The 12,593-nt window shown below is 37.5% G+C and overlaps 1 protein-coding gene across 3 annotated transcripts in view; it reads left to right on the top strand.

The window, feature by feature from the left end:
* LOC123556775 (SWI/SNF-related matrix-associated actin-dependent regulator of chromatin subfamily A member 5-like) overlaps positions 1-12,593 on the top strand; it is a 48,444-nt gene that overhangs the window by 29,007 nt on the left and 6,844 nt on the right. For all 3 annotated transcript variants that reach the window (XM_053542957.1, XM_053542958.1, XM_045347747.2), the window contains 8 exons: positions 568-630; positions 907-1,016; positions 2,703-2,839; positions 3,100-3,189; positions 3,723-3,844; positions 8,178-8,330; positions 8,842-8,974; positions 11,290-11,438. In XM_053542957.1, the coding sequence (XP_053398932.1) occupies positions 568-630; positions 907-1,016; positions 2,703-2,839; positions 3,100-3,189; positions 3,723-3,844; positions 8,178-8,330; positions 8,842-8,974; positions 11,290-11,438 (957 nt within the window). The remainder of the gene's footprint in view (positions 1-567; positions 631-906; positions 1,017-2,702; positions 2,840-3,099; positions 3,190-3,722; positions 3,845-8,177; positions 8,331-8,841; positions 8,975-11,289; positions 11,439-12,593) is intronic.

Here is a 12,593-nt window from a genome sequence, read left to right on the forward strand (position 1 = left end):
GTTTTGTGTACCGAATTAAACTTTGACCTTAAGATTGACCTAGTGACCTACTTTCAAATTTCTCAAGCTACAGCCTTCAAACTTGATGCACATGCATAATTTTGTGTACAAAGAACTTTGTCCTTGAAATTGATCTAGTGACCTACTTTCACATTACTCAAGCTACAGCTTTTGAATTTGGACCACATGCACAGTGTTGTGTACGGAAATGAAATTTGACCTTGAGCTAGTCAATAAGTCTTGAAATTTGGAACACTCAAAAATGGCACATTGGTGGGCGCCAAGATCACTCTGTGATCTCTTGTTTAAAAGTAGGAATATTAGATGGATTTTTTTGTGATACTGGCGCCAGAACCTGTCTTAAATGTTGTTCAGTACAACTAGTACTCTCCTTTTCAAGTACATGTGTAAATATATAAAGAAGCAGCATTGAATGCCTGTAGATAATCTTCATTAAGAGGATAGTCTGAAGGTTTCACATTAATATTACTTTCAGTTTTAATCGGAACATGTTTGATTTGGGCATTTATATGTTAAAGTGCGGAGTCTTTAACTATTTGATTATAGGATTTTGATTCATGGTTCAACACCTCGGAGATGAACAAGGAACTGGTGGAAAGATTACATGGTGTAAGTCAAAGCTTCTTTATATTGTGCAACAGCATTGTAACAAATTTACATTAAGGGTTTTCTATGATTCGTCAGTATGTGTTGTACATTATTAAAGAGGAATATTGTTGGTCATTAAATGCTTTTTCAAATACCACTAAGATGTACATGTTTCATCATAACATACATCTTCAGTAATAAATAAATATTACAGAAAAATAGTTCCAGACAATTTTTACAAGTTTGATGTTTTCTTAGTAACAGTAAAAATAAGAACATTTTGAATTATCATTGTAGGTTTTAAGGCCATTTTTACTGAGACGGTTGAAATCTGAAGTGGAGAAAAGACTGTTACCAAAGAAGGAAACCAAGGTGTTTGTTGGTCTCAGTAAAATGCAGAGGGAATGGTAAGAATGAAATTGTACTAGATGCTGGTTAGGACACAAAATCACTTTGTTTGACATTTTGGGGGTATATCATACAGTCTTTTCATTACTAGTTTTACTAGTTTGTTAAGGGGCCTCTGTGGCCTAGTTGTACAAGTTGCTGACTACGAATCACTTGCCCGTCGCTCCTAGGTGGTGTACAGTTCTTCATGTAAGGAGAGTCGCAGTTTAACTAGCTTTTGGAAAGTGGTTCTATCTTGTATGGGGCAACCCAGGGTCTCCCTCCACCTTCAGAAAAAGTCGCCATATGATATGATCAAAATCGTGCGTATGTAGCTCTAAACCAAAAAAAAAGAAAAAAAATGTGTTAACTTATTCAGGTATCTTTGATGATTGTCCTGTGACCTTTTTAGCTCACCTGTCACGAAGTGACAAGGTGAGCTATTGTGACCGCGTGATGTCCGTCGTGCGTCGTCTGTCAACAATTTCTAAAAAAATCTTCTTCTTGAAAACCACTGGGCAGAATTACACCAAACTTCACAGGAATGATCCTTGGGTGGCCCCCTTTCAAAATTATTCAAAGAATTCAATTCCATGCAGAACTCTGGTTGCCATGGCAACCAAAAGGAAAAACTTTAAAAATCTTCTCAAAAATCAGAAACCCTAGAGCTTAGATATTTGGTGTGAAGCATTGCCTAGTGGACCTCTACCAAGTTTGTTCAAATCATGACCCCAGGGGTCAAAATTGACCCGCCCCAGGGGTCACTTGATTTTACATAGGAAAATCTTAAAAAATCTTCTTCTCAAAAACCAGAAGCCCTACTAGAGCTTAGATATTTGACATGTAGCATTACCTAGTGGACCTCTACTAAAGTTGTTCAAATCATGACCCCGGGGTGAAAATTGACCCCGCCTCAGGGGTCACTTGATTTTACATAGGAAAATCTTCAAAAAAATTCTAAAAATAAACCAGAAGGCCTAGAGCTTAGATATTTGACATGTAGCATTGTGTAGTGGACCTCTACAAAATTTATTCAAATCTTGACCCCCGGGGTCAAGATTGACCCTGCCCCAGGGGTCACTTGATTTTACATAGGAAAATCTTCAAAATTTTTCTAAAAATAAACCAGAAGGCCTAGATCTTAGATATTTGACATGTAGCATTGCCTAGTAGACTTCTACAAAATATATTCAAATCATGACCCCTCGACTCAAATTGACCCAGCCCTATGGGGGTTACTTGATTGTAGATAGAAAAATCTTCAAAATTTTCTAAAAATAAAACGGAAGGCCTAGATCTTAGATATTTGACATGTAGCATTGCCTAGTGGACCTCTACAAAATTTGTTCAAATCTTGTTAAAATGTATATGCCTATGTGCTCTATGTCAAAACTTGATCATATCATTTTGAGCAATGGTACTTAGGTGAGCGATACAGGGCCATCATGGCCCTCTTGTTAATCAAATTAACAGTCTCAATTGCAGTTTTAAATCACTATATATTGCAAATTATTAGAACTAATGAATTATCCATCACAATTTAACATAGTGGACTTGTATATGCGGCCTTTTGTAAAAAATAGCAGGGAAACAAAGGTTTTATTGAGGCTGATGGCTCATTTTTCGTCTGTATTACAAATTACTTTATTATTGTGTGCAGTTTCAAATTCAAAAATTCTTAAGTTTATTTCACTTGCTTTATTCAGGTACACAAAGATATTGATGAAGGATATAGATGTGGTGAATGGTGCAGGCAAGTCAGACAAGATGAGATTACTCAACATTCTCATGCAGCTGAGGAAATGTGCCAACCATCCATACCTGTTTGATGGTGCAGAACCAGGTAGGATAATATCACCTTGAAGTTACGTGTGCACCTATTTCAATCAGGCGCATTTTGTGACTGGCACCCTTGTTTCATAACCTGAATTTTACATTAAAGGAAAAGTAATTGTGACCATGAAAAAATACCTTTAAAGTACTACCACACCTTGAGACCTTTGCACTGATGTATAACTTGTATCAGTATCTTGAAAAAATAAAGCCACAATTCATGTTACATATTTGGAGGATCAAATAGTAGTCCATATATCATTGTTTCAGGTCCTCCATACACAACTGATAAACATCTGGTAGACAACTGTGGTAAAATGGTGATCCTGGATAAACTTCTTCCAAGACTACAGTCAGAAGGTATTGTATTTCATCATAGCATTTATTCTATACATGTGGTAATTACTCTGGGTGAAGCTAACAGCTGACTGTTAGCAATCTCTCATTGGTTGGTAGAGAAATATTGTCAGTCATAATGGCATTTATAGAAATAAATGTTTTAAGACTTGAGTTATAGAATACATTAAAAATAGGATGATCTGCATTTTAGTAACAGAAAAGTTATTTCAATATTGTACCATGGGAAATAAATTTATATCACAGCCAAATGAAAAATATGCCTCAGTTTCTTTAAACAGCACTTTCTCTAATCCAGTAAGCTAATTTCAGTCAAATTTAACAGGAATGAAGGAATGTGAAGGTGGTCTCCATCCAGATTCCTACACGTCTAGGTCATTATGCAGAATTCAGGTTGCCATGGCAGTCAAAGGAAACACTTTAAAAATGTCTTCAAAAACTGCTTTCCTGATTTTGAAGTAATTTTACTGAAATGTTTCATGGGTGACCCGCTACCAAAGTTCTCGAAGTCATTCTGTTCTGTTATATTTTTTCAGGATCTCGAGTTCTGATATTCAGTCAGATGACACGTGTATTGGATATTCTGGAAGATTACTGTTTTTGGAGGAACTACAATTACTGCAGACTTGATGGACAAACTCCTCACTCTGAAAGACAGGTTAGATTAAATAATAGAGCCGAGCGGTGTGTTTTGTGTAAAAACTCATTTGCAAATATAATTTCAAGCCATTATGTTAAGGAACTAAGTTGTTTGGCTTTCTTTTAACCCGAATAACTTTCCCTTATCACTGCATTTCCCTGGCCAGAACTTAAGCTGTGTGGATCATTTTGTTGACATGGGTTTATTATACACCACCAAAGAAGTTTGAGGGGGATTACATTATTGCAATCACTTTTGTCTCATTTTAGAGAAACACGGTACACCACTCCACATTTTATCTGCAGTGTCTATTTTAAAGTCGGTTGACAGTGGCAGGGGTTCCATTTGACCCGGGACCCCGGGTCCGGACCCGGGAGATTTTCAAAAGACGCTCAAAGGACCGGGCATGATACTTGCCTGTGCGTCCTTCGGGACCCGGAGGCATTTTCCTTTGATAATCCTTTCTCTTATCATTCATTTCCTTCAGTAAAACTATTTCCACGATAGACACGTGTATTCCAAAATAAACACTCGCGGTCATACCCTCCTGACTTTGATCTTCTGCTAAATCCCGCCCTTTCTCCTGTAGACATGCCTCGCTGATTTTTTTATCAGCAAGTTACGTCACGGTGAGTGCACATAGGTAAGAAGAATCAATGAAGTGTTGAAATTAATTGATAAAGAGTATTGATCCTGTGTACTGTCAAAAAAGGCGCCAATTATTAAATTATCGTAAGCAGCTGATTACTGAGCATGTGAAAAGTGCACTGCAAGATTTTTTTCATGCCAACTTTAAATTAGACCATTGTTTAGTGATCATACCGTAATTTCAACAAGAAACTTCACAAATTTTGATGAATTTTGAAAGCAAAAATAAGTTTAGAATGTCCGTTCACGAGTCTAATTACACCCGATGTCATATGCATATTTCCAAAATTCCTTTAAAAAACTGACTTTCAATGCAGTTTTTAATGAAAAGTAGCATCATTGTTTGAGGAACTATCTCTGATTTAACTTAGTTGGCCAAGTAAACTGAGCAAAAACTACTTTCCGATGACATTCCGAAAGTGTACCAGTATCCGGATAGTACATTTTGGATACATTTTTGGCTCACCTGTCACAAAGTGACAAGGTGAGCTTTTGTGATCGCGCGGTGTCCGTCGTCCGTGCGTGCGTGCGTGCGTCAGTCCGTAAACTTTTGCTTGTGACCACTCTAGGGGTCACATTTTTCATGGGATCTTTATGAAAGTTGGTCAGAATGTTCACCTTGATGATATCTAGGTCAAGTTCGAAACTGGGTCACGTGCCGTCAAAAACTAGGTCAGTAGGTCTAAAAATAGAAAAACCTTGTGACCTCTCTAGAGGCCATATATTTCACAAGATCTTCATGAAAATTGGTCAGAAACGTTCACCTTGATGATATCTAGGTCAAGTTCGAAACTGGGTCACGTGCCATCAAAAACTAGGTCAGTAGGTCAAATAATAGAAAAACCTTGTGACCTCTCTAAAGGCCATATTTTTCATGGGATCTGTATGAAAGTTGGTCTGAAAGTTCATCTTGATGATATCTAGGTCAAGTTCGAAACTGGGTCACGTGCGGTCAAAAACTAGGTCAGTAGGTCTAAAAATAGAAAAACCTTGTGACCTCTCTAGAGGCCATATATTTCATGAGATCTTCATGAAAATTGGTCAGATTGTTCACCTTGATGATATCTAGGTCAAGTTCGAAAGTGGGTCACGTGCCGTCAAAAACTAGGTCAGTAGGTCAAATAATAGAAAAACCTTGTGACCTCTCTGGAGGCCATATTTTTCATGGGATCTGTATGAAAGTTGGTCTGAATGTTCATTTTGATGATATCTAGGTCAAGTTCGAAAGTGGGTCACGTGCCGTCAAAAAATAGGTCAGTAGGTCAAATAATAGAAAAACCTTGTGACCTCTCTAAAGGCCATATTTTTCATGGGATCTGTATGAAAGTTGGTCTGAATGTTCATCTTGATGATATCTAGGTCAGTTCGAAACTGGGTCACGTGCGGTCAAAACTAGGTCAGTAGGTCTAAAAATAGAAAAACCTTGTGACCTCTCTAGAGGCCATATATTTCATGAGATCTTCATGAAAATTGGTCAGAATGTTCACCTTGATGATATCTAGGTGAAGTTTGAAAGTGGGTCACGTGCCATCAAAAACTAGGTCAGTAGGTCAAAATAATAGAAAACCTTGTGACCTCTCTAAAGGCCATATTTTTCATGGGATCTGTATGAAAGTTGGTCTGAATGTTCATCTTGATGATATCTAGGTCAAGTTCGAAAGTGGGTCACGTGCCGTCAAAAACTAGGTCAGTAGGTCAATAATAGAAAAAACCTTGTGACCTCTCTAAAGGCCATATTTTTCATGGGATCTTATGAAAAGTTGGTCTGAATGTTCATCTTGTGATATCTAGGTCAAGTTCGAAACAGGGTCATGTGCGGTCAAAAACTAGGTCAGTAGGTCAAATAATAGAAAAACCTTGTGACCTCTCTAGAGGCCATACTTATGATGGATTCCTTAAAAGTTGGTCGAATGTTCATCTTGATGATATCTAGGTCAAGTTCGAAAGTGGGTCACGTGCCATCAAAAAGTAGGTCAGTAGGTCAAATAATGAAAAAACGTTGTGACCTCTCTAGAGGCCATATTTTTCATGGGATCTGTATGAAAGTTGGTCTGAATGTTTATCTTGATGATATATAGGTCAAGTTTGAAACTGGGTCAACTGCGATCAAAAACTAGGTCAGTAGGTCTTGAAATAGAAAAACCTTGTGACCTCTCTAGAGGCCATACCCTTGAATGGATCTTCATGAAAATTGGTCAGAATTTTCACCTTGATGATATCTAGGTCAAGTTGGTCTGAATGTTCATTTTGATGATATCTAGATCAAGTTCGAAAGTGGGTCACGTGCCGTCAAAAAATAGGTCAGTAGGTCAAATAATAAAAAAACCTTGTGACCTCTCTAGAGGCCATACTTTTCATGGGATCTGTATGAAAGTTGGTCTGAATTTTCATCTTGATGATATCTAGGTCAGGTTTGAAACTGGGTCAACTGCGGTCAAAAACTAGGTCAGTAGGTCTAAAATTAGAAAAATCTTTTGACCTCTCTAGAGGCCATATTTTTCAATGGATCTTCATGAAAATTGATCTGAATGTTCACCTTGATGATATCTAGGTCAGTTTCGAAACTGGGTCACGTACGGTCAAAAACTAGGCCAGTAGGTTTTAAAAATAGAAAAACCTTGTGACCTCTCTAGAGGCCATATTTTTCATGAGATCTTCATGAAAATTAGTGAGAATGTTCACCTTGATATCTAGGTAAAGTTAAAAAACAGGGTCACGTACCTTTGAAAACTAGGTCAATAGGTCAAATAATAGAAAAAACATTGTGACCTCTCTAGAGACCATATTTTTCAATGGATCTTCATGAAAATTGGTCAGAATTTTTATCTTGATAATATCTAGGTCAGGTTCAAAACTGGGTCACATGAGCTCAAAAACTAGGTCACTATGTCAAATAATAGAAAAAACGACGTCATACTCAAAGCTGGGTCATGTGGGAAGAGGTGAGCGATTCAGGACCATCATGGTCCTCTTGTTATAGAGTGTTATAGCACTTTTCTGTTATTAAAAATTAAATGAAATATAGAAGAAAAACCTTATCAAAATAACATGAACTTTGATAAATATTAGTTACAATATGAGACTATATGACCTGAAACTGACATTTTTATTATGCTGTAACATGATCTTGGTTTATTGTTTTCTTAGGTAAAGATCTACGTATTACTAAATAAAAAAAATATAATCAATTATATGGACGTGTTGGGACAGGACTCCTGTATTTTGGAAAAGGACCCTTCAAAATTTGGGCCCAAGGGTCCTGGGACTCTTGGGTTTTCAGGTCTAGTGGAACCCCTGAGTGGTATATTCCATAATCTTGTTGACTATTGACAATCTAGCAAATATGGTAGCATAAGACTATGATAAGAGAATGGGACGGGTTAAGAGTTACCAACAGTAAATCAACTTTGTTTTGGATTTGCGGAGATGCTCTGGCTTCTCTGGACCTCTGTTTGCATTGAATGTATTGTAAAAAGGGTCAAATGTTCTATTTGGCTGGAGCCAGTTTTTACTTTTAATTTATGAGCAGACAGGAATATTTGTCTAGCCCAACTTCACCCATATTAAAGGCTTGCAATATGACAAAAGTCACGGTTTTGACTAGATGCTTGGCAGAAAATCCCTATAAGAAGCCATCTTTGGAGACTAGTAGGGTAAAGCCTGTTATTGCAATTTGATATTTAAACTGATTGATGTTTAACAGGTGTCTATAGATGAGTACAATGCACCAGACAGTAAGAAGTTTATCTTCATGTTGAGTACACGAGCAGGTGGTTTAGGTATCAATCTTGCTACTGCTGATGTTGTCATACTGTACGACTCGGACTGGAACCCACAGGTTGATCTACAGGCTCAGGTAAGGGTTACTCATGTTGAATGTTACAGATTTTACACCAGTATTTCTGTAACTATCATAAAAGCCTTTATATAGAACTTTGATATATTTTTGGTATTTTAAGATATGAGGCTAGTGGAACAAAATAAGATGAGAAGATGAAACATGTTTCTTGGGTGGGACACACATGGGCGAGTGGTTAAGGAATTCACTTTTTGGTTTCAAGACTGCACTTTGGGTTTAGAATTCTTTCAGAAGTCCTGATTTCTTGTTTTGGTCTTACCTTTGTGTCTTTCAGCATTTATAATTTTCATACTGAAGACATTTGTTGCCACTAATGATACAGTGTGTTATACATACATTTAGTGTCAAATAGTCGAGGTCAGGTGAGCAACTTGGTACCAAATATTGAAATGTTCATAACTTAATTATTTTAAAGCTGATTTTAAAAATTCTTTCACCTATCACAAAGCAATAACATGAAAACACTGTTGCCTTTCCGTTTACTCCTATATGTTACGCTGTGTTGTAGGATCGTGCACATCGTATCGGACAGAAGAAACAGGTACGAGTGTTCAGATTTATCACAGAGAACACAGTAGAGGAACGAATTGTGGAGAAAGCAGAAATGAAGTTACGTCTTGATAATGTAGTTATTCAGCAAGGTAATAAATCTCCAGATATTGCAGTCTGGACTTGTGTTTTGTTCCTATGTTAGTTATCTTTTTTATGCCCCCGGCATCTACTGATGCGGGAGGTATATAGTGATCGTCCTGTCCGTCCGTCTGTACGAGGTTAACCAAATAGGACCGTTTCGTCTAGCATCAATACCCATTACTAGAATGACTTGATACTAATGCAGATGTAACCTGTGACCATTCCCCATCTTCAGACATCACCTGACCTCAGTTTGACCTTGACCTTGACCTCATTTTGGACTTGGGTTGCTTTATATGGGCCATCTCTTGGTTAACCAAATGGGACCGTTTCGTCTAGCATCAATACCCCTTACTAGAATGACTTGATACTAATGCAGATGTAACTTGTGACCATTCCCCATCTTCAGACATCACCTGACCTCAGTTTGACCTTGACCTTGACCTCATTTTGGACTTAGGTTGCTTTATATGGGCCATCTCTTGGTTAACCAAATGGGACCGTTTCGTCTAGCATCAATACCGCTTACAAGAATGAATTGATACTAATACAGATGTAACCTGTGACCATTCCTCATCTTCAAACATCACCTGACCTCAGTTTGACCTTGACCTCATTTTGGACTTAGGTTGCTTTGTATCGACAAGGATGCCACCGGGGGCATCAAGCATTTATTGAACGCAGCTCCTTGTTTAATTCTCTGTAATTGATAATTGGATATGATTTTGGTGGACTCAACTTGTACATTATAAACTGCTTTTTGTGCTCCCCACACATGAAACATAAGCAGATTTATAAAGGCAATAGTCTGGATTTATTGCTGTATTTTATTGTATGATTACCGCTTTACTGCATAAACAACAGAAAGAGAAAAGGTTTCACACAAATGGTGGAACTGCAAAAGAAATTGTGTTATCAAAAGCTAAAGATAACAAATCCTTAAGTAATTACTTTGTCCAATCTAAGAAATATTAGAAATATTAATTTCAATGCCAGCTGATAATACTCTTGTTACAAGCTGAATACCAAGTATAGTGCTTTATGACAGTTGTGACTGGGCTAGTCTTGTAGATTTCTTTAAGAATAGAAAGGAAAGAAGTATGCCACTTAAGTGACTTGTTTAGTAGTTGTACTTAAGCTGTGGCTCATGTTAAAATTTAAAAAACAAACTGTTCCCATGATATTATTGTATAAAAAGTCCATCAGTTTTCCTCCTCAAAAGGCCCTGTCCCCCCAAGTACTTATAAACCCCTGTTTTATCCTCAACTCGCACTGACCAGCACCTCCATCCCAAAGTTATTTGAAAGGTTTCTTAGTCTCGTTGTCAGCAAGTAGTATATGACTGTACTTGACAATAAGTTGAGGCACCAGTTTTCTATAGGCGCACATCTTGTTCTGTCAGCAAGACTGTGAAATTTGGAACATTGCCAAATCTGCACATCCATGGTTCGCACAGGCCATGAAAAGTCCTTGAATTTGACGCCTACTCCTTGAAAACTACTTGAATTTTGTAACAGTCAGAAACTACTTGAAAACTACTTGAATTTAGGAAAAAAACGTACAAAAGATGGCAAATAGTCCTTAAATTCGTCGGGTGCGAATTGAAAACGGACAAACATTATAAACGGACCAAAATAACTTAAAAAAACGACGAAAAAAAAACAACCGTTACCGCCATTAGGGCCTGCCACGGAGTCGGCGATAGTACGGTACGGTACAGTACTTTACGGGTTTTATGCTCTTTCAAGTAATTTTCACACTGTGTAATTTATCCGCGATGCGAGGCATTTTTCCAGGAAGAAAAACATGAGTTCTAAAGAGTACAATTGTGTCTTTTCGCAAAAGTGGCTTACTGATGACAATTATAAACATTGGCTAAGGGAATCAAAGGCGAAAAAAGAAATGCCTTTGTGTTTTTGTTGACAAGATATCGACATCGCTGCTATGGGAGAAAGTGCATTAAATTTTAAAATCACATTCCAAAAGCGAAAAACATAAAAACAGCTCTGCCATGAGAAGTTGACTGAAACAATTGATGCCTTCGCTCCTAAGCATGTAAGAGAGTCAACACAGGATATAAATAATGACTTGACAATACCGCCCCTGCCCCCACCTACTGTGAAAACTGTGCCAAAATCGTTTAATTTTGTCCTAAATTGGATTTAAATTGGTTATTTCATGTCTCAGCAACAGTGACATTGCGCCCATTTTAGTCCTTGAAAATGGAGGAAAACTACTTGAAAACTCCTTGAAAACTACTTGATTTTTTTTTGGGAAGGTCTGTATGAACCATGACATCTTACTGATGTGTTTTCTCTTTCAGGTCGGCTTGTTGATGCAGCAGCAACGAAGCTGGGTAAAGATGAAGTCTTGAACATGATCAGACATGGAGCAAGTCACGTGTTTGCCTCGAAGGATAGTGAAATCACAGAAGCAGATATTGATGAAATCCTTGCTAAGGGACAGAAGAAAGTAAGTCTAAAGTAGTCATTTTGTTTTTAGCTCACCTGAGCAATGCTCGTGGTGAGCTATTGTGATCATGCTGTGTCTGTCCGTCGTCAACAATTGTGTTTAAAAGACATCTCCTCCAAAACCACTGAATGGATTTTGATGAAACTTCGCATGGGTGTTCCTTGGATGGTCACCTACCAAAGTTGTTCAAACGGTTCTGCTTGGTTGCAGATAGGTGCCGCCAGAGGTAAAAATAGAAAAATCTTCAAACGACATCTCCTCCTAAACCAATGGTCTGATTTTGAAGTAATTTCACACAAATGGTCCTTATGTCACCCTCTACCAAGATTATTCAAATTATGCCGATTCGTCAAAAAACATGGGCGCCAGGGGGCGTGGTCACTTTTTCCTATATGTACATAGTGGAAATTTAAAAAATCTTCTTGTGTGAAACTGCTAGCCCAATTTTAAAATAATTTTACACAAATGGTCCTTGTGTGACCCTCTACCAAGATTGTTCAAATTATTTTGATTCGTCAAAAAACATGGCCGCCAGAGGGCGTGGTCTCTTTTCCCTATATATATATATATATATTGAAAACTTTAAAAGTCTTCTTGTGTGAAACTGCTAGCTCGATTTTAGAATAATTTTACACAAATAGTCCTTGTGTGACCCTCTACCAAGATTGTTCAAATTATATCGATTCGTCAAAAAACATGGCTGCCAGGGGGCATGGTCACTTTTCCCTATATGTATATAGTGGAAACTTTAAAAATCTTCTTGTGTGAAACGGCTGGCCCTATTTTAGAATAATTTCACACAAATAGTCCTTGTTTGACCCTCTACCTAGATTGTTAAAATTATACTGATTCGTCAAAAAACTTGGCCGCCAGAGGACGTGGTCACTTTTCCTTATATATATATAGTGGAAACTTTAAAAATCTTTTTGTGTGAAACTGCTAGTCCGATTTTAAAATAATTTTACACAAATGGTTCTTGTGTGACCTTTTACAAATAGTGTTCAAATTTTTTTGATTCATCAAAAAAACATGGCCACCAGAGGGCATGGTCACTAATATAGGCTAACATAGAAGAAACCTAACTCTGTACTTATACAGACACACTTGAAGCCTTGTACATAGGTGAGCGCTTTAGGGTCAATGACCCTCTTGTTT

The sequence above is a fragment of the Mercenaria mercenaria genome, chromosome 5 (assembly GCF_021730395.1).
Source record: "Mercenaria mercenaria strain notata chromosome 5, MADL_Memer_1, whole genome shotgun sequence".
NCBI classification, from domain to species: Eukaryota; Metazoa; Mollusca; class Bivalvia; order Venerida; family Veneridae; genus Mercenaria; species Mercenaria mercenaria.